The following is a 20,217-nucleotide window of genomic DNA, read 5'->3' as shown; positions in this document are numbered from 1 at the left end:
GCGGGCCAATTTAGCCATCTATGTCATTTCTAGTAATAAAAATCATGACCCAGTCGTTTACGAGCTTGCTTGAATCTCAAACGGTGTGGTGTTGACTTGCATTATTGGGATTAGGTCCATGAACCATGGAAGATTTTGGGTTTCATTGCCGAGCCATACAGATTTGAGACACAATGGAAAGAAACTCTTTGATCAAGGGTCAGGTTTCGCTTCCACCAGTTCCAAAACGTATTTAAGCCGAGTCTGGTATTGATGTCAAACTTGATCAAAGCTGGCGCATGCATTTAAGGTGTTTTTCACGAGCATGAAGCCGTTGAGTCGCTCATTTGGGCAATAGACTTGACTCCTCCCCAGCACCATCCTGTTCTGCTATACACATCACATTGGAATCAGACCCAGAAAGTTGAGAGTTTCCCCGATACTTGCATCAGAGTATCCGTCTAAGAGATCTTGATCTCTTTCCGTGAAGGTGACATGTGTCCCGTTGTGAACAGGCTCCAGAAAGCTCGGAGTGCCTTCCAAGTCCAGCCCGCAGTCCACTTCGCTAGGCATGATGAGTGCGCAACGCAATGCAGCGAGAGCCCGTTGGGCGGAACCCACTGACAGGGCCAGAGTTTCGAGCAAGTGTGTGATTTCGCCGAAAATCTTCTGTAATTCCGTCTGGTCGAGCCAAGTCGATCGGCCGATCTGCTCTTGTTTGAGGTGGAAGATACAATCGACAAGTGAGCAGGTCAAGAAATACCCGATCGGTCGCATGCAGAGAAAGTGCTTCATGTAGCTGGTAATAGCTGCGACAATGTCTTTGCAGATGCTAAAGCATGATCGTTGCCGCTCAGCGTCCCCCTGTGCGGATGAGACTCGCGTCTGTCGAATTATTAACCGCAAAGACTGGTGCCACTTGATAGTATCCGTCAGCAGAGGTTGGGAGGTTAGACAATTGGGCCTCACCCACCAGGAATGCTTGTAGTTTCTGACGCATGTCTGTTTCGGTAGCTCCGTTATCCATATATTCTTGGACTTTGCCGGTATCCCATAGCAGACTCTGTGGAAGTTCTCGATACTTAATCATCACTCTGGCGTCTGCGACCTGCACTTCTGACCATTTACCGGAAAGACTTGCGTTGGGTGCCAGGAAGTCAGACCAAATGGACGTCCACAGTTTCGTGTAACTGATCATGCCTTCTATATAGTCGAGTCTCGCGTCGTCGATTTCGGATTCACCGCACATATGAAGTGTATCCTCCACATTGACGTCCGCGGGGCGCAAGAGATAGGGAGCGCCACATTTGTAATGTATTCGCTTCTCCAGAAAGTACAGAACCCACCATAAACACCTCTTCGAAACAATGTCGTCGGGCTCTTGTTTCCAGCGGTTCTTGTCGTTCAGACCTATACTTAGTGCCCCCTGCAAAGCTCGGAGAGTGTGGATAGCAGCCATGCGGAGTCTCTCGGCTTCCATCATCCTGCCAGCAGCCAGCATATGATATACGACAACCCCAAGAGAGTCTCCAACTATGTCTTCGAATGTCTCCATTAGCTCTTTACCCTGTGAGAACCAGTGTTGGCCGGTGTTTGAATCCATAGTGCTGTTGCTAGACACCACAATCTCAGCATTGGAAAGTATAGTGCAAAGAATAGCAAATGTGGTACAATGTTGCCAGGGAATGTGTATCGTGACTCGGCGCTCGCCGTACGAAACCGAATGCAGGGCGATAGCAATCTGTTTCTTAAGACTAGAGTGGCGAAAGTAGGGGGTCCAGTCGCCAAATTCGCGTAGAAAAAGATCAATTTGATGCCGTAAGTGTGCTGGCGGCGGTAGTGTCAGAGGAAACTTCTTATTACTGTTCAGAAAGATGGAGTCCCTCGCGAGGGGATCGGGGAGGATATTGCCTCTTATCGCGCTGATCTTATTCGCTATAGCATCTGGACTCGCCCATAGGTTCGAGGGATTGAATGTATCTGTGTAAGACGAGCATGGTGTGAGTTCGTCCTCCTCAAGGGGTAAGTTTGTTTGGCCTTCCAACGGATAGAGATATTCAGAATGCTGTTGAGTACTGTCCATCCGGGGATCGGACTGATGGTGCCGCGATGGCTCTTTTTCCTGAAGTTCTAAGAGAAAGTGCAACATGAACGTTGGTAGGATGACTTACATTGCTTGCTTTGGAGAGAAGGTCGACGTCGTGACGAAGCCTCCGTATCTCGTGTCTTAGCGCGTCGTTGTCTCCCTTCAGAGATTCCTTCGCCTGCTGAGTCTCTGTGAAGAGGGTACGTGGCGCCACAGGGTCACTGTCTCACGGTTAAGGCTGAGCTTAGTTCGGAAAATGATGATGTCTAGATTCTTACGTGGCGCTAGGTTTCAACTTCGGACGCTTTGATGCGACATGCTGGTCTGCGTCGACTTCCAACGACTTGCACTCTACTTCACGAGTGCGGCAACTTGGACAAGGTCGTTCCTCGGTGCACTTCCCTTCCAGTTAGTGACTGGGAAACCTGACGGAAAGATTGCGGCGAAGCCTACCTTGGTCTTGCGCCTTTGGCATTCAACACTGTTAAATTGAACATGGTTAGACTCATCACGGAGCAAAACCCTTCAGCTTACCAGGCCCTGGATGCATATGGCCGGCGCTTCGCGCTTGAGTGTGGAGTTTGGGAAGTTTGCAAGCCTGACATTGTCCGCTGTGTTCGTTGTGACCGGAAAGGCACAATCAAGCTGCCTGGTTGCGAGCCCGGCAGCACGAAGTCGTGGTGAGAATTTAGGGTCAAGAAACCTGGGAAATGCGGGGTCAAGCTCGAGAGACCTTCGGTTAGAATCCTCCAAGCCGATAGAGGATGCCGAACATAGACTGTATTTCATTGGCCTCTTATGTGATGGGGAAAAGGGAGTATGGATGAAAAGGCATCACATCCGAGTTTATGCAGAGGGACATTGCAGGTCCGTCGCTATTCTCTTCTCATGGTAACGATACTCATCTAAATGGTATGGATTCTTCACGGACTAATATGCAAGACCGCTTCAGAGATGACCACCAACGATTGCCGCGAAGATCCATACGCTCTAGGCATAAAGCTCTGTGATAAAGGGAAGGCTTGTTTATTGACCTACTCTGTGGGTTCTTGCTAGGGCCCCCTGTGTATGTCGCGGGTTGCAGCGTTTGCTTTTGTCAGACTGATATCTACTACTTTCTGACGGCTTGCTCCTCTCCGGGCCCCAGGAAAGACTTCAGACCACCCGTCATCAACCACTCGGATCCTTCATTGCTAAAAGAGAGACCCGGTCGGTAAAAGATCTCACTGCCACTGCATTCGGCAACCTCTCCAGTGAGGCCGCGATCTTGAACGAATCCATGGACAGCCCTGACAATCGTTGCGGCAGGAGTAATGTACTTTTCTGGTACTCTCTTGACTAAATTTGGGTTCACCAATCCCGTGGCTACGAACGCTGGGCAAATGGCATTGACTGTAATGCGCTCGCAGCGCTTCTGGAGTCTGTATGCCAGTGACCGGGTCAGCCCGATAACCTATTTCGCCTTCATCAGCTCAGAAATATACAAAGAGAGAATGTAAAGCACGTGGACTCACACCATGTTTTGCCGCTGCGTAGATGGAAACACCCGGAGCTGCGTAGATGCCAGCAATACTGCTAGTCATCACTAGGCTGCCTCCCTTCGACTCGTTTTTCCGGAAGAAGTGAAGAGCAAGATAGCTCGTGTACACAACTCCCAGCAGGCAGACGTCCAAGACCGAGGTATCAGGCCTCTGAGGTGCACCATTGTCCTGTTCCTCTGCCGGTTCTACGATATCCGTCCGGTCAGAGATTCCCTAATTGTATCAAATCTTAGCCAGATTCCACGAGGATGTGTTTTTGGCAGTGGCCGTACAGCGTTGGCAAACACTGGCTTAATATCAGCAAAGGCTCTACATTGTGGAAGTTGGTAACCTACCAAGGTCAAGTCTGTTCCAGCGCCTCCAAGTCGCTGCAAATGCATCGGCTTGCTCTTCATAATTGGTCACATTTGTTTCAAAGAACATGACCTGAGCACCTAATCTTTTGGCCGTCCGTTCTCCGGCATTGCGATCCTTGTCCACAATGGTAATACTCCATCCTCGTTCAACAAGGCTCTCGACAACTGCAAGGCCCATTCCAGAGGCTAACAACAATTTTCACCGTGAGTGAGTGCTTTCGCGACAGCCACACCTCCCAAAGAGCAGCTCTCAGGGCGTACTCACCACCACCGGTTACCAGAGCAACTTGAGGTGTCTCCATCGCGGACAGCGTGGCTTCACAAGTTAGATTATACAGCTTGATATTCCTACCCGAAGCAGGCCCCTGAAGGGACATGAAGAAATAGCGTCCTACGACGGCACGTGTTTGTGAAGATGGCCGGGATCAAATAGAGCGGAGCCCCTGCAGTTCCGCCAGATCACAAGTCAGAGGTGGCACCCTGAGTGCGTTTCCGAACTGGACTTTAATGACCTCGCTCGAGGAAAGAAATAATTCGTGGTCATTGCCCAGCCTCAACATGTTTCTGGAGCCCCGGAAAGGGTAAATATATACGTCGGAGCATCGGAAATCTGCTCTGGTACAGATCATTGGTAGCCAATCCACTACCGAGGTGTCAGGAGCCACACCTCATCGGTATGACACCTATGGTATAGCCGAATGGATTCCATTTCAAAGAATTTCTGAGCCTAAATGCATGATATCAAGTTATCATAACAAGTTCGTGTCCGCCCGATATCACACGCAATCTTATTTGGATTTTATTGCATTACACTTTGTATATTCCGCATCTAATCCAGCAATGTCAAACTATCAGTACCCGTTGTCTATGACGCCCGTAGCGGCAGCCGTTGCTGCGATAGGAACTGGCTTGGTAAGTATCTTACCTGCTACCTGTGATGCGGCACTTACCGACATTACAGGTTTGGCACGTCGTCTATAATCGACACGAGCCGACTATACGGTCAGATATGCCTCTGCCATCCAGGAGCAATATTGCTCTAAGCTTGAGTGATGCTTGCTAATAATCGAATAGAAGTTTCACCCTCGATTTCCTGCGGACAATGGCAGTCTTCGCCGGAATTGCGTTCCTAGGTTCCCAAAACCCCCAATCAACTATGATAGCGGTGATCACTTTTCCAGTGGTTGAACTTGCTGCGTTGGGGTAAGTTGAACATCAGACGCTAAATCGGTCTTCGGTTGATGATATCTGGTTCCAGACTCAGTATTTCCTTATATCGCCTTTTCTTCCACCCGCTCAGGCGATTCCCTGGACCATATTCTGCGAAACTAACGAAATGGACCGGCGCTTATTGGGCCTCGACCGGCAAGCTTCATGAAATTATCCCAGCGCTTCATGAAAAAGTACTGAGCCCATCCCTTGTATGAATGACTTGGTTCCACTAATCGATCGCTCATTTTCAACAGTATGGTGATATTGTCCGAATTGGGCCTAACGAGCTATCTTTTGGAGATGCAAATTCGATCAAATACTTACATGGACCCCAAGGCTCCAGGCTTCCGAAGGGTCCATATCATGACGGGTCTGTATACGGTTCTTCAGGGGTTGCCATGCCCAATAGCCGTGATTGGCACGACCACAAGGTCCGCCGACGTATGTGGGACCACGGATTCACCCAAAACCAGCTTAAATCTTATGAACCACGTGTCATAGCTCTTTTGGAAGTTCTCTGTGCTCGATTGAAAGAGTTCGACGGTGCGTCATAGAATAATCTCGGTCGAAGACAAACTCAAGGAAGTATAGGACAAGTTATCGATCTTGGATGCTGGCTCGACTACGTCACTTTTGACGTGATGGGTGACTTGGCCTTCAGCAAGTCGTTTGGCCTCCTAAACGATGGTACTTCATAAACGCTCCGTCACAGTAACCATCGACCTCAAAGATTAACCCCGGTGCAGATGGCCCGCGCTACTATTCAAAAGCCATTAGAAGTGGCCTCCGGCTCCGAAACATCATCTCGAACGTGCCTTGGATGTCTCCCGTCGCTTACCTACTGCCAATGAACAAAGACTTCAAGGAATATGCCGGACGATTCAAGGCGCTATCAAAACAGTCCTATAAGGAGAGACGAGCCAAAGGTACAGAGCCAAATGATATTTTCACACATATCTTGGCTGGAAACAAGGATGGCGTGTGAGTTTGAGTTTCTTCAACATAACCAGTGAATCTCACACTGGGCTGACTCCTTGCTTGCAGGAAGACCGAAGAAAGAGATGTCGAAGCAGACGCCCCTATTTTAATTATTGCTGGAAGTGATACTAGCTCAATTACTTCAACGTACGTTGGCAGCTCGCGGATAAATTTTGATATGCTCACAGTCCACACAGATTTACCTTTTACTTTATTGCTCGAGACAAAATGGTTTATTCGAGACTCCGGGATGAAGTTGATAATGCTTTGAAAGGAATGGCCATCGCTTCAGACTTGCTGAGTACGAAATGGGTAGACACAGCTGTTTCAGTTGATTGCTAACAGTTTGCAGCACCAGATAAGTGCCCATATTTAAACGGGGCCATCCACGAGGCGCTCCGTATCTGGCCTCCTGGCCCCAACCATCAACAACGTCGTACTCTGGATGGTGTTTGGCATGACGTGGACGGGATTACGATTCCTCCTCAAACACAGGTCAGTTGAATAGAGATTCTCATCAGCCATCCTAAAAAAAGTATATTGACAGCCGTTTCATAGGTTGCCACGCACGTCTTAACGGTCCAACGAAGCCCGAAGAACTTCACCAAGCCGCTAGAGTTCGTTCCAGAACGATGGGATGACAGTCAGCGCGATCCTAACTGGAACCACAACCCTCAAGCGTGGATCCCCTTTCAAACAGGAGCCTACGCCTGTGCAGGAAAGCAACTTGCGTTGAGCGAGTTACGGCTTCTTGTTGCAATGATTGTACACAATTTCGATGTCATTCTGCAGAACGACTTTGATCACGAAGCATTCGAAGGCAGCATCCAGAGTTTCCAATCGCTAGTCATGGGCCCTCTTCCTGTGCTCATTAAATCGAGGGTCGCAGTTGGGGGAAACGAATAAGCCGCATAAGCGAGAGGAACATTCTATCAAGCTCATCAACCCCATACCGCCAGCTTAACCGACATCTACTCCGGCCGAATGGTTCTCAGATGAAGGGAACCATCTACGGAGTAGTACGAGTGCGGCAAGCTACCGTTAGGGAGTATGCTTTCCATACATAGGAATAATGCCCTCTGTGTAGATTCTGCTCCGAGAATTATTGCTTTCAAGCTAGTCCACTACCACTCGATCCATTGTCTAGTACTTGCACCATTTCTCAAAATTTGACTTTGATTCTAGAACACTGGAGCGTCTTACCTAACCGATCCCGGGTAATTGGGCAAGGTGTGTTGGGCTGATGCTGCTCTTTGAATGATTGCGGAAGGCTGAACTGTACGAGGCTGACCCCTGATTGCGGAAATACTTCGTCCAGCCTGTCCGGAATCTCGGAACCTTCCGTCGGAACATTTGGCCGCCTCCCATTGGCTTTTATTTCCGATAGTCCTCGGTTCTATCTGAACCTACGAGGGGCCCATACTGACCATAGCATTCCCGCCCTGAGCACCACTGTAAGACCGCGTAAGACAGAGGCGCCGTGCCATCTCTTCGTGCTGAATATGGCTTCAGGCGTTAAGTGGCGGCCGAAAGACCAGTAAAAGGTATTTGATTTGGCTTTGGGTCCAGAACCAGTTTCACATGAACTTGTGTCTAAGCTGAGCCACTTGAGATCTGTCAATCGCTAAGCCAAGCTCTCCTGTCTAGCCAAGAGCAAAGACCCTCGAGCTCGTCATGGGTGAGTCTGTTGTGGATTGTAATACAGCGGATTTGGCAGGGGCCCAGCCGACATATGGAAATGGAAGCCTTGAACCAGACTGCCAGGCCGAAGCCCCGTACGTCGTCTCTCAAGACCACATGCACAAGAAACGCCCTATGCGCATTATCTGTATCGGTGCAGGCATTGCCGGGATCGCTGCAGCATATAAGTATCAGCGACGATTAAGCGAGATCACGTTCACCATTTACGAGAAGAACAACGACGTCGGTGGTACCTGGCTGGAGAACCGATACCCTGGATGTGCTTGTGATATACCCGCACACGGATATACCTATTCGTGGGAAGGAAATCCTGAATGGTCGCGCTTGTTTGTCTTCGCCGAACCCTCCATTTACAAGCCGATGGGTATCCTCTCTAACTTCCCTTAGCTACGCAGAAGCCCCGGAGATTCATGCCTATTTCAAAGGATGTGCAATCAAATGGGAATGCATGAAATACATCAAACTGGGCCACAGAGTCATTCGAGCGGAGTGGTCTTCCTCCGATTTAGTATGGGATGTTACCGCAGAAGTTCTTGAGACTGGTGCTATGATGCACGATCGCTGTGATGTGCTGCTAAGCGCCACTGGAGTTTTGAAGTATGTCATCACCGAATGCTACACAAGAGTGGGAGTATTGGCTAATAATACGACTCCAGCAACTGGAAGTGGCCTGCGATAGACGGGCTCAACGATTTCAAGGGCAAGCTGCTTCATTCCGCTCGCTGGGACGATTCATATGATTTCAAGGACAAAACCGTCGCGGTTATCGGTGCTGGTTCTTCTGCTATACAAATAGTACCGAATCTCACTCCAAGTATGGACAAGTCTTGAGACGTCAAGAAACCAAGGCTGACTCGCCTTCTCTTGAAGAGGTTCGCAGGATGATCAACTTTATTCGATCTCCAACCTGGATCACACCAGAGTTCAGCCAATCGCTGGCTGTAGAAGGCCGAGACACTAAATTCTCCTCGGAGCAAATTCAGCGCTTCAAAGATGACAAAAAGTACTTTCTCCAGTACAGGAAATTGGTCCAAAACACTGGGAGTTCGAACTTTGGGACATTCTACAAGGGCTCGCCACGTCAACTAGAGGCTGTTAAGAACTTCTCGGCAATGATGAGGAAAAGATTGAATGATGACGAAGAGATAGCTGCGCGATTGATACCAAAGTTCCCAGTGGGATGCCGAAGGTATGTAATATCATTGGAGGATCCAGATTCCGTTGCTCTGCTGACAAACGAAAAGATACACCCCTGGAAGCGGATACCTTGAGGCGCTCGTTGCCAGTAACTCCCAGGTGATCATGGACGAAATTGATCACATTGATTCTGGAGGACTCGTCACCAAGGATGGTGACTATCATGTCGTTGACGCTATCGTCTGTGCAACTGGCTTCGACACATCTTTCAGGCCAGCATTTCCAGTCATTGGGGTGGAGGGTCGAAATCTTAGTCAATACTGGAGCGATGAACCCCTGCACTATCTGTCGATTGCAGTTCCCAAGTTTCCGAACTACTTTAGTAGGTCACCAGTTCAACAAATAACCATCTAACTGTCAAGTATCATCTAATGATGCGCAGTCATCGGAGGCCCTAATAGTCCGATCGCAAATGGGTCCCTAATCTCAGGACTCGAGGTCGAGCTCGACTATGCCTACAGCTGCGTTGAGAAGATGCAAACCGAGAATATCAGCTCTATGGATGTCAAAGAGGAAGCGATGCGGGACTTCATAGAGCACCGGAACGAGTCAATGAAGGCGTTTGTCTGGAGTGGCGATTGTCGTAGTTGGTGAGTGAGCATCTCTGAGTTCCTCCTTTGAACCATCTGACGACGCCTTGTGTTTATTCGCAGGTACAAAAATGGAAGGATTGATGGCCCTGTGATAGGGCCGTGGCCTGGTTCGTCATGGCACTTCAATGAAGCTCTAGAAAAGCCCCGTTTCGAGGATTATAATTTGAATTACGTGCGGCGCAACAGATTTTCTTATCTAGGATATGGCCGGACACTGCGAGAAGAGCTTGGAGAAAGCACTGCGGAGCATTTGACAGAGGAAGGGGTCGTTGATCTATGACCCATGGTAGGATCAAGACAGGATTGAACATGCTGATGAGAAGTGGCTGGTACTAAAGTCATGTACGCATTGTAAACGGCCCATAGAGTCTGAAATTTCATCCGATAATTGATTGTAGTGGGCTTTCGCCGACCACCAAATGAGGTTCTCATTTGTTCCTTGTACCGCTAGTACACCGGTCAAGCTGCAAGGCCATCTGGACTCGGAAAAGCATCTCTTGTTCACGGGCTTATTCCGAGGTTCTCGGACTTTTGTATCAATTGGTTGGATTTGCTATGTATGCTGATCATCAGCACAGTCAGAACAACTGGGGCGTGAAATAACTGTTAGGTTCGCCGACCTTCCCCTCCTGCATATGCTGGACCATTGCTGGTACCATACGTCCCAGAACAATTGTAGAGGATTTCGCAACACACGCCCAAAATGCAGCTTCTGAACGGGGTCGCGCTCGTGACCGGTGGTGGTATGGGACAATTATTACAGTATAGGCACAATGAATATCAAGGACTAACTCGCTCAGGTTCAGGTATAGGGCGAGCTGTCGCGCTTGCCTGTGCAACTAGTGGATGCCGAGCGATTGTGATTGCAGACATCAATCAAGATGCACTTCAAGATGTCGAACATGACATCGTGTCAATACGTGCGGATATCAAAGTCCTTCCGCTGCTGGTTGATGTCAGCAAGCCAGACTCAGTAACTGGTATGGTTAGAAAGTCAACAGAGGCTTTCGGCAGACTCGACTACGGTAAGTAGTACCTTCATTCCCACAAATCCTACAAGATAACCTCATACCCTGCAGACGATGTTCACTCTCAAGCTAATTCATGTTTCGTCTCAGCGTTCAACGTCGCAGGGGTAAGTTGGTCTGCTCTGTGAGCCCACGCTTCCATGTACGCGGCTCTCGCTCCCTGGCTAACTGTTGCTGGCCCGAAGATATCTGTCAAAGCACGCGTCTCTGCCAGCAGGTATCCGACCGAGGAATATGATGATATCCAAGCCGTTAATGCACGAGGTCTCCTCCATTGCGTTCAGTCGGAAATCCATGCCATGTCGGAGCAGGAACCTGCTGTCACGGTAAACACACACAGTCCTGTTCGGGCTCAGAGGGGAAGCATCGTCAACATCGGATCAACGTGTTCATTTTCCGTCATTCCTAAAATGCTTCCGTACGTCGTCTCAAAACATGCTGTTGTTGGAATCACCAAAAGTGCTGGAATTGATCACGCAGCTGAGAAAATTCGTGTCAATGCCGTCTGTCCCGGCCTAGTCGAAACGCCCATGATTGCCAGGAGAAGACAACAAATCCTGGCTGAAGAGAGAGACAAATCCTCAGGCACTTCATCCCTTGACGGGAACGCAACCCCGGATACATGGAGACCTGCAGATATGTACAGCACGCCTATGGGGCGTTTAGCACAACCAGACGAAGTGGCTGACACATGCATCTTTCTCGCGAGTTCTATGGCAAGCCACATCACGGCGACTTGTATTACCATAGACGGTGGCAGGTCTGCTTCGTATTGATCACTGACTGGCATTCCTGCATTTGTTCGGTAGTCCCAGGGAGGAAATATCTCGGATTGAGTCTCCTCTCTGCACGCATCCATATCTAGCATAGGGATAAATACTTGTCGCAGAATACATCGTGGAGAATTTTTGTTCCCATCGCAGACGGACGGAATTGTCGTGGGCCTGGGGGTTTAGACCACCCCAACATCAATTAGCGCAAGTTCATGCAGGCAGTTTCTTCCCCATAGTACGGATGGAAGTAAGGCAGTCAATTAGAAGCCCTAGCCTGGTTTCTTACATAGTGTGAGCGAAGTCGATGCTACTGTCCATAGGAATATGCTGCTCCTAGGAAGGCGCCGAGTCCGTACGTATAATAAGATAACAACTATTTTTCGACCAACTCGTTTCATTTTCCCGGCCCTCCCCGGCACGAACCACGACCAACGGAGAGATATTTGCTAGTGATTGTGAAAAAGGAAGCAATGATCCGCTAGTGGATAGAAAACCGATTGAGATATTCAGAGGCCAATGGTGGTCCAAGTTATCTTTCTCCCGATTCAGCCATCGGAAGGTCACGCTTTACAAATTTTCGCATCCGAAGACTTCCTTCTCGGCCTTGATCATTTCGTCTTGGGTCTTGACAATCAGGTCATCGCCAAACAGCTTTCCTATCTCCTCAAGGGGCTTTCCCTTGGTCTCCTTTGCCAGAAGAATGAAAATAAAGAGGAAGACGGTTCCACAAGCCAGGAATGTGAGATAGAATTTCCATCCAATCGTCGAAAACGCGTAAAGGGAGGCCCTATATGCGAGTATCTCCATTTCAATGCTTATTCAAATATTGTAAACAATTGGTCGCAAGGGGTGACTTACTCGACGTAGACCATGTCGATTAGATAAAGTGTGGCAATTCCGATTGCAGATCCTCTGGCCCGAAGGTGAGCTGGCCATATCTCGCTGATGTAGGTAAAGGCAGCCCCTTCAACCAGGGCACCATAACTTAACATGAAAAGCCAAAAGATTGCGACGACAGCGCGCTGTGCCGGAAAATTGGTAGTGCCGGCATATGCGGCAATCAAACCTGTGGCAATCGCGAGCAAGACGAGCTGCGCAACGATCCCGATAATCATCATTCTCACTCTGCCGATCCTGTCGATGAAGAACGATCCGATGAAATTATCTACCATGCCCGACGTCGCATACCCTGCAGTCAAACAAAGCTGAGCGACCGGTCCGAACCCAAGGGATTCGTAGATGACGGGGCCATAGACCACGATGACAACATTGCCAGCGGACTGGGAAGGGTTAATGCAGGCAGATGAGACATTGAGTTATAGGAATTCCTCACCTGAGCCATCAACATAGTCATGATGCATAGTACGAGTCTCCGCCGGTAATGCTTCGCCGTAAGCATTTGCCACCAGGAGATCTCGTTGTTGCGCTCGAACTCTATTTGGCGTTTCATCTGCTGTAGTTCAAGCCTCACGAAGTCTTGCGACTGCTCGTCGCCAACCCTGCAGTGAAGCTTGTTTAGAACGGCCGCGGCATCCAAGTGTCGGTCTTTCATCACGAGCCATCGCGGTGACTCGGGTACGAAGGAAACAGAACCAAAGACAACCAGGGAAGGAACGCAGCACAACGCAAAAGGGATTCGCCACTGGACTCCGCCGGCCGGAACAAAGTAGAAAGCCACGCCGAGCCAATTCGATATAACATAGCCAAGACAGTTAAGAATTCCGACCAAGGCGACCATAAGTCCTCGGTGGTGTGGCGGTGCCAGCTCGGACAAGCTGAGACAACAAATGGTGATGTAGGCCCCTGAGGTCCAACCTGCGATGGTTCTAAGTGAGGTCAGCTGAGTGTCGCCGGTGGGACATATTAATAGGACAATAGCGTCTACCTGAATACAAGCAGCATTGCAATGTGCACGCTGCCTGCAATTAACCCGGAGCCTACGGTCGCCACAAAAGCAGTAACCATGAGAGCTGTTTTCCGTCCCCAACGGTCCGCGACATAGCTGGCATTAAAGGACCCAAAAAAGGCTCCGCCGAAATATACGCCATTGATTGCGCCGATAAGAGCCGTGTCATGCGAGGAGGCCGTGTTAAAGTGGAAATACTCGAGGAATGTTGGCTGGCCCAGGGCGGTGCTCATGATGCCCGTCATCATACCCGAGGCGGTCGCGCCGATAGCGATTATGGCGACGATGAAATAGTTGTAGAGGTAGAGCTTCTCCCTGGCCACCAAACCAGGGCCGTGTTCCACGGTTTCGGATAACGTTTCGGCCTTGGTCATACCTGCGACTGTGATTAATGGATGCCGGCGACGAGCACAGAGATGTCAAGATCAAAGAGAAGGCGCCAAACAATTGTCAAGGCTGAATGACGCGAGGGAGGTGTCAAAGATTGACTACATGTCCGCTCAATACCTCAGACGCATACATGTCCCTGTCTCTTTAAAGATCCTATCATTGCCGCTACAAAGTTCTCGGAATAGGTAACTTCCGGAATGATCAACGGCATACCTATCCCCACGGGGGGCTTCTCCAGACTTTTTGCAATTCCACAATACCCCCTACTTTGAAGTCAGCTCGAATCCATGACCTGGGGTTCACGGAAAGCCGCGTTCGAGATCCGGTCATCTGAGGTTCGGGGTTTGATGAGCTGCCGTCATCTCCTAATGATCGAAGTATCTTTCATACCGAACGATTTTCGGCTCCCGGCCCCAGTTTTAGAGAAGTTCGGGAGAGAAATGAACCAAGCTGTTCCGCACTGAAGGCGCTCAATCCCGGACCTTCGTGCCGCGGAGGTATGCGGATTGCTATCCGGAACCCCACGAAACTTCTGCGAAGGTAGTCTGAATGAAGAGGATCTCGGTGTTTCTCGAGGAACGCGATGTATACAACAAGGAGCGGGATGAGCTTAGCAAAGAGCTTATTACCTGGTCCGTTGCCCATGACGAATGCAAGGCAGGGCTGGGTACATGCTCATGTGCGCCGCCGCCTGAAAGTCCTGAAAAACCCGCACTCAAAGAGTATACAGCAAGAGAGGAAGAAGGATGTAATCTCTCAGATGTCTTGGAGCATCTTCGTGTTGAGGACTCGTTTGAGGAATTTGTACAGGGTAACTATCGCTTATTTAAGAAGGGGGGCAAATAGAACTGGATAGGCCTAAACTTCTGGCGCATAGGGTGTTGAAACGAATCCCTTATTATGTCCGGAGAGGGATTGTTTCTGGTCTCCAGTGATAGTTGCATGGTTGCGTGGTGGACGAGAAGGTAAGTCAGTCACAGACTACAGAGTACAAAAGCGAGAACGGCCGAGCATGATAGGGACTTGGTGTCGGAACTTTAAGGGAAGAAACCTTTCAAAAGCGGCGAGCACTGACCTCCAAATTCGGCTGCACATTTCCTGCAACCCGTGTTGTGCCGTAAAGCTTTCTCGTACTGTCGCCACTTCTTTCACCAGGAACCAACTCACATCTTTTTCTTTAGAGTAAAAGAACGACGCGGTCATAACAGGCGATGCCAAAAGGCTGCCAAGGGATTGAAAGTCGCTGTGTGTCATGACGACCTGCGATGACCAAGCTTGATCCCCTGGAAGCTTGTCCCAATACGTCGACTTTGCGCCCTATCCTGTCCTGATGGGAGAGTTAGAAGGAGTCAATCCATCGCCCACAATCTCCAATCAGAGCCAATGGAACTGATTTGGAGCACTAGAGGCTCCTGTCTTGATAGTCCTAAACGCTCCCTGGACCACGACCATCGGGGTAAATTGCCTCGCTCGCGTGTTACGTGCTTATCTTTGCTAGACCCAGGGTGGAAATTCTGCTCCAGCTCCCTTATCAATAAAACTCTATTGGTGAGTGATGAGCTTTTTTCGTGTTGCATCATCGTTGAAAGATCGGCCCGCTATATACAAGTTTCTTCAGAGAGCATACCATGTGTGATGATGCGAATATCTTGCTCTTAATTTACTTCTCATCCTTCCCGAGTCAGAATGGAGCATGAAAAGGTCGCAGACGACCACCCACGCCCAAGAAGGTCTGGAGGACCCGATTCAAGGCGCCGGTCGAGTCTGCTCGATGTCCAAGATGACGATCTCATCAACGTCTCTGGCCATAAACAAGAACTCGACCGCCTCTTCAGTTCCTTCAGCATCGTGTCGACAGCCATCACCACCGGCAACGTGTGGATAGCCCTCGCCGGGACCATTGCAGTTGCTATTTTCAACGGCGGGCCCACTGGCATAATCTACGAATTCATTGTCGTCTCATTTTTCTACTGGTTCATCGCAGCCAGCGTCGCGGAGCTTGCATCTGCCATTCCCTCCTCTGCGGGAGTCTATCACTGGGCTACCGTCACGGCTGGCCGTCGCTATGGTCGTCTATGCGGATACCTGGCAGGATGGTGGAACTTTTTCGCATGGATCTTTGCCACTGCCGTGACCTTGCAGATCACGGCAGCCATCATCATCACCATGGCCCAGCTCAACGCCTCAAACTACGAATACCAGCGGTGGCAGGTCTTTGTGGTCTTTTTGTTCTGCGCCTGGCTTTTCGCTGCCGTGGTGCTTTTCTTCAACAAAGCGATCCCCCTGCTCGAGCAAATCGGTGGATTCTTCATCATTGGCGGCTTTCTGATTACGGTGATTGTCTCGGCTGTCATGCCGCACGTGCAGCATAGGCAATATGCCACTTCCCACCAAGTGTGGGACTCGTTTCTCAACTTGACCGGGTATAGCAGTTCGGGATTTGCTTTTCTACTTGGAATGCTGAACGGTGCGTTTGCTGTCGGAGTGCCTGACCTTACGAGTCATTTGGCGGAAGAGATGCAAAAGTGAGTGATGGTCACATTGCCACCAGAGACTTACTTGCTGTACTGACATGATCCGACAGTCCAAGCAGGAACATCCCAGTAGCAGTGTAAGACATTGGGCATCTTTCTCCTTACGGTCGTTTTCTCCCACACGACACTGAACCAATTACAGGCTCTGGCAATATATTGTCGGCTTCCTCACCGGTCTGCTGTTTCTCATCGCAGTGCTCTACGGCCTCACCGATCTCGATAGCCTTTTCGGCACGCCCTACGTCTTCCCGCTCGGCGAGATCTACCGACAAGGCACAGGAACCAGCGCCGGGGCCATTGGACTTTTATTCCTTGTCCTCGCACCTACAATAATTGCGTGCATGGGATGTTATCTGACGGCCTCGCGAGTAAGACATGCAAATCTGCGCGCGGTCACAAGGGATGATTGATTCTAATCACTCCCTCCTAGATTTTCTGGACACTGGCTCGTGATCGCGCCACTCCTTTCGCCGACTTCTTCTCCAAGGTCTCTCCGCGTCTAAAAGTCCCTGCAAACTCGATCGTTTTGTGTGCGGTTATTTGCACGATTCTTGGCTGGTAAGGTACCTGACCTGACAAAAAAGGGAGGCCTTTTTTTTTAGGGAATTGATTCCTCACCGTCAACTTGTGAAGACATCCCCTTGGCTTACAAGCTCCCAGTATCTACGTCGGCAACCTGACGGCCTTCAATGCCTTCACAAGCTCCTACATCGTCCGTAAGTATCTCCCGCCAAATCTGTTCCCCCTTTCCCCCCCTTTGCCTCCTTCTCAAGCCATTGAATTATCGCAAAAGATTGTTTCTGACCCTGCGGCACAGTCTCCATGGCTTCATACCTTTCCGCCATATTACCAAACCTGCTATCCAGACGAACAAGGGTCGTTCCAGGTTGGTTCTGGATGCCCGGCCCGATCGGGCTTGTGGTCAACACGGTATCGTGTCTCTTCATGATGGCGTTCATTGTTATTTTCTGCTTTCCTGTGCGTCGTCCCCCCTGCCCCTGGTGGCACTTATGATAGATAAGATGCTAACCGCCTATGCAGTTCGCCATGCCTGTCGACGCCGAGACGATGAGTAAGTTTTTTTTTTATTCTTCTTCTTCTCTTCCTCGTCCGCTGAGATCGGACCGGCGTTGATGTTGGCATAGATTACACGTGCGTCATCTTTGGAGGACTCACTATCATCATGGGCACGTTTTACCTGCTTTTGATGAGGCAATATGATGGGCCCCAAGTGATCATGCTTGGAAGGAGCGTGGAGATGACGGCGCAGGAATACAGGAGCTCCGTTGCCGCATAATGGCAGCACTGATCGACAAAGCTATATCTGGGACTCTACAATTTTGACGGTCGATCGTATACGCGCGTTTGAAATCCATTTTGAACCCAGGGCCCAAAGTACCCATAGTTTACCCAGTCTCTAGCTCTTCCTGTAGTGTCAGACTGCGCGCCATCTTTCACTGAACAAAGCTGGAGAAGCCAATGCCTGAAGCTGCCTGTTTCGGGCCTGCAAATTCTTTGTTCTTTTTCGATCAAGACAATGGTTTGTTGTGGCCATTTCGGCAATTATATTCTCTTCCCTACACTTTCTTCATTGTTTCGAGGAACGTGTGCTTTGTTGAAAGCCAGAGACAGGCCCTCTTGTGCTTCTATATTTGGCCAATGTGGCAAATATCAACAAACCTGTTGTTATACCCTCTGAACATATAACTTTGTCAAATTTGTACAGTTGATTCTCCATCATTCTCTCGTGCCCTGTTGTTATTTGAAGTTAGCCACTTGTTTGAATCTCCCCTCGATAGTTTTTCATCCATGAGCGCACCCAGACAGTCGTCGCCGTTATCGGCAGATCTGGAAATACCCTGTCCAATCCTTCAATCATTGAGCGATAAATCAGATGTCAAGGCACAAGGAGCTGCGTCAGACAAAGTGTCGCGCATGGACAGCATCCAAGAAGAATCTCCAGAGCCAGAAGACGACCCCTGCCAACCATGTTTGCATACGCCTTTGGCAGCTGGTGGGAAGATCCAAGACGACCACACCATTCAAAGTGGTTCGTCTGAAGCAATTTCCGAATATGTTCTGAAGATCCGAGAGGCCATAAAGTTGCAGGGCCAAACGCAAAACGAGCAACCAGAGGAGCATGGGCGCGAAAGTGAGAAGCTGGACTTTCACATCAAAGTTGGCGGCAAAAGGACGCCGATGTCGCTGCTCAAGAGAGCGACGGAGCGCGGAAGGACTGTGGTGGCGAACATCAACTCCCGAGTCCACAGGGTATCAAGTGTTATCTCTGAGCGAACAGCGGGCAATTCTGCACATGCTGAAGTGACGCCCAAGGGACAGAAGCACACGTCGCTCCTCCAAGGCTTGGAAGAGAAAAAGGGTGTCTGTATCCTCAAATCTCATCAGAGGATATCAGTTGTCTTCTCTCGGATGCGGACAAAGTCGCCTGAACAAGGCCAGGAAAAGCCGAAGATCAAGAGCAAGAACGGTAAATCAGCTTGCAGTGTTGGGGCAGGGGAATCCCCAGGAACGCAGCATGTCGCATCCTTTGAGAAATCGTATGCCGGCGATGAAGATGACGATGACGATGACGACGACAATAGTGACGATGGCAGCGAAGCTGTGGGCCTACTCTCAGATAGAGGGTCTGCCTCGTTTCGGTCGGACAGCTTTGATGCGCGCCATTTCTATACACCAATGGTTCCCTCCGGATTGCGGCGCGATTATGAATATCGCCTTCATAGATCACGGTTCAGGCGTTCCATCACTTTTTCAAGAGAGCTGGCAGTGAAAAGTGTCCAGAAAGTCATATATTATGTCGACAATGCTCTGAGCGCACGAAGGAAGATGAGTGGATGGTCAAGACTCGAGCATTGATGGACGCATTGCCAACAGGCGCTGATCTGATTTAGCGGGTTCAGTAGGATAAAAACTAGAAACACCAATGCTGGGATGACCGTGTTCACAGAAGCCGCAGGATCCTATGGAAGCGTGCCTGTAGGGGCGGAAATATCGATACAACTCTCGCTTTTGATAATGGAGAAGGTTGGAAAGGTGGTAGCGCCTGTCCGCCCGCTTGGGCCGTTGAAAGGCCCCAGCAGAGTGCGATGCAAGCTTTGCGCCATCTCGCAGGCTGACCAAGCAACGACCGAGGGGTCTATTAGTGCTCCAGGTGGATCGTTCCATATTATTCCAGGTTCATACCGCTGGTCGGGTGTCTCAATCAATGTCAGATCTCTTGAAGTTGACTGGAGGGACTCTGTAACACTTGTACTGTATGCGCTCTTTTACCAACGGCAAGCATCCCTATCTCACCAATACATGTTGCACTCTCGGCTGACAATGGCGAGATTGCACCATTGTTGAAGATGTGCTGTTGGTGCACGCTGCCGAAGGGGCTAGACAGCATTTTCCTAGAACGGGATGTGCCAGAATTGCACCGTGCGCCTGCCACGAAATTTGCCTAAATGACGCTGTGATGAAACCCTGCGGCTGAAGGGTAGAGGAGGAGAATACGAGGGGACGAAGAAAGGAGCGATTCGTCCGCCAGCCCCCGAGGGCGTCCGATCGGGGTGTTGTTCGTCGTCTCTCATGGAACGGGGGCAGGGTTTCTCAAGACAATTGCCGCAAACAGTCTGCACACCCAACAGGGAGACATTGGCGACGGGACATGATACATCGAAGGTAAAGAGAATTCGGCATGTTCATGGCGAGCTTCTACAAATGTGCATCTGAGATCGTGGTGAGCAGTACGAACTGGGTTTGTGCGCATTCTTGGCGGTGGCAGGGCCGGTGCAGAAACCGCTTTTGAACAAAGGCTTCAACCTTCCCGTCGTTCTCACTGCTTCTTCCAACTCGCCAACCCAATGACAAGATCAATCCCCCATCCAGCCATCCGCGGCCATCCTCGCCGAATTACATCTCCTCTGACGCAAGAGCGCTT

General features: G+C 49.9%; 8 protein-coding genes across 8 annotated transcripts; 5 read left to right on the top strand and 3 right to left on the bottom strand.

Moving 5' to 3' along the window:
- Positions 1–378: 378 nt before the first annotated feature.
- A1O5_02148 (uncharacterized protein) lies at positions 379–1,582 on the bottom strand (the record flags this gene model as incomplete). Its single annotated transcript, XM_007742764.1, has 2 exons — positions 379–788; positions 949–1,582. 2 exons carry the CDS (start codon positions 1,580–1,582, stop codon positions 379–381), a joined length of 1,044 nt encoding a protein of 347 aa, XP_007740954.1.
- Positions 1,583–3,176: 1,594 nt separating this feature from the next.
- On the bottom strand, positions 3,177–4,140 carry A1O5_02147 (uncharacterized protein; the record flags this gene model as incomplete). The annotated part of the gene is made up of 4 exons (XM_007742763.1): positions 3,177–3,518; positions 3,580–3,819; positions 3,879–3,892; positions 3,942–4,140. The coding sequence occupies 4 exons, from the start codon at positions 4,138–4,140 to the stop codon at positions 3,177–3,179; spliced, it is 795 nt and encodes a 264-aa protein (XP_007740953.1).
- A 662-nt stretch (positions 4,141–4,802) lies between these two features.
- A1O5_02146 (uncharacterized protein) lies at positions 4,803–7,058 on the top strand (the record flags this gene model as incomplete). Its single annotated transcript, XM_007742762.1, has 11 exons — positions 4,803–4,874; positions 4,924–4,964; positions 5,037–5,165; positions 5,221–5,365; positions 5,429–5,717; positions 5,766–5,861; positions 5,921–6,155; positions 6,219–6,299; positions 6,350–6,453; positions 6,505–6,647; positions 6,711–7,058. The coding sequence occupies 11 exons, from the start codon at positions 4,803–4,805 to the stop codon at positions 7,056–7,058; spliced, it is 1,683 nt and encodes a 560-aa protein (XP_007740952.1).
- A 768-nt stretch (positions 7,059–7,826) lies between these two features.
- A1O5_02145 (uncharacterized protein) lies at positions 7,827–9,923 on the top strand (the record flags this gene model as incomplete). The annotated part of the gene is made up of 7 exons (XM_007742761.1): positions 7,827–8,179; positions 8,241–8,450; positions 8,510–8,667; positions 8,724–9,042; positions 9,098–9,372; positions 9,433–9,640; positions 9,704–9,923. 7 exons carry the CDS (start codon positions 7,827–7,829, stop codon positions 9,921–9,923), a joined length of 1,743 nt encoding a protein of 580 aa, XP_007740951.1.
- A 423-nt stretch (positions 9,924–10,346) lies between these two features.
- On the top strand, positions 10,347–11,447 carry A1O5_02144 (uncharacterized protein; the record flags this gene model as incomplete). Its single annotated transcript, XM_007742760.1, has 4 exons — positions 10,347–10,386; positions 10,444–10,668; positions 10,762–10,778; positions 10,857–11,447. 4 exons carry the CDS (start codon positions 10,347–10,349, stop codon positions 11,445–11,447), a joined length of 873 nt encoding a protein of 290 aa, XP_007740950.1.
- Positions 11,448–12,011: 564 nt separating this feature from the next.
- A1O5_02143 (uncharacterized protein) lies at positions 12,012–13,724 on the bottom strand (the record flags this gene model as incomplete). Its single annotated transcript, XM_007742759.1, has 4 exons — positions 12,012–12,231; positions 12,303–12,724; positions 12,778–13,270; positions 13,330–13,724. 4 exons carry the CDS (start codon positions 13,722–13,724, stop codon positions 12,012–12,014), a joined length of 1,530 nt encoding a protein of 509 aa, XP_007740949.1.
- A 1,702-nt stretch (positions 13,725–15,426) lies between these two features.
- A1O5_02142 (uncharacterized protein) lies at positions 15,427–17,571 on the top strand (the record flags this gene model as incomplete). Its single annotated transcript, XM_007742758.1, has 8 exons — positions 15,427–16,265; positions 16,325–16,351; positions 16,417–16,642; positions 16,705–16,832; positions 16,935–16,990; positions 17,092–17,252; positions 17,316–17,346; positions 17,420–17,571. The coding sequence occupies 8 exons, from the start codon at positions 15,427–15,429 to the stop codon at positions 17,569–17,571; spliced, it is 1,620 nt and encodes a 539-aa protein (XP_007740948.1).
- A 512-nt stretch (positions 17,572–18,083) lies between these two features.
- Positions 18,084–19,151, top strand: A1O5_02141 (uncharacterized protein; the record flags this gene model as incomplete). Its single annotated transcript, XM_007742757.1, has 1 exon — positions 18,084–19,151. One exon carries the CDS (start codon positions 18,084–18,086, stop codon positions 19,149–19,151), a length of 1,068 nt encoding a protein of 355 aa, XP_007740947.1.
- Between the last annotated feature and the right edge of the window lie 1,066 nt (positions 19,152–20,217).

Source organism: Cladophialophora psammophila (genome assembly GCF_000585535.1).
Source record: "Cladophialophora psammophila CBS 110553 chromosome Unknown aczJe-supercont1.2, whole genome shotgun sequence".
NCBI lineage: Eukaryota > Fungi > Ascomycota > Eurotiomycetes > Chaetothyriales > Herpotrichiellaceae > Cladophialophora > Cladophialophora psammophila.
The sequence above is the reverse complement of the archived record's forward strand: the minus strand, read 5'-3'. Positions and strand labels throughout refer to the sequence as shown.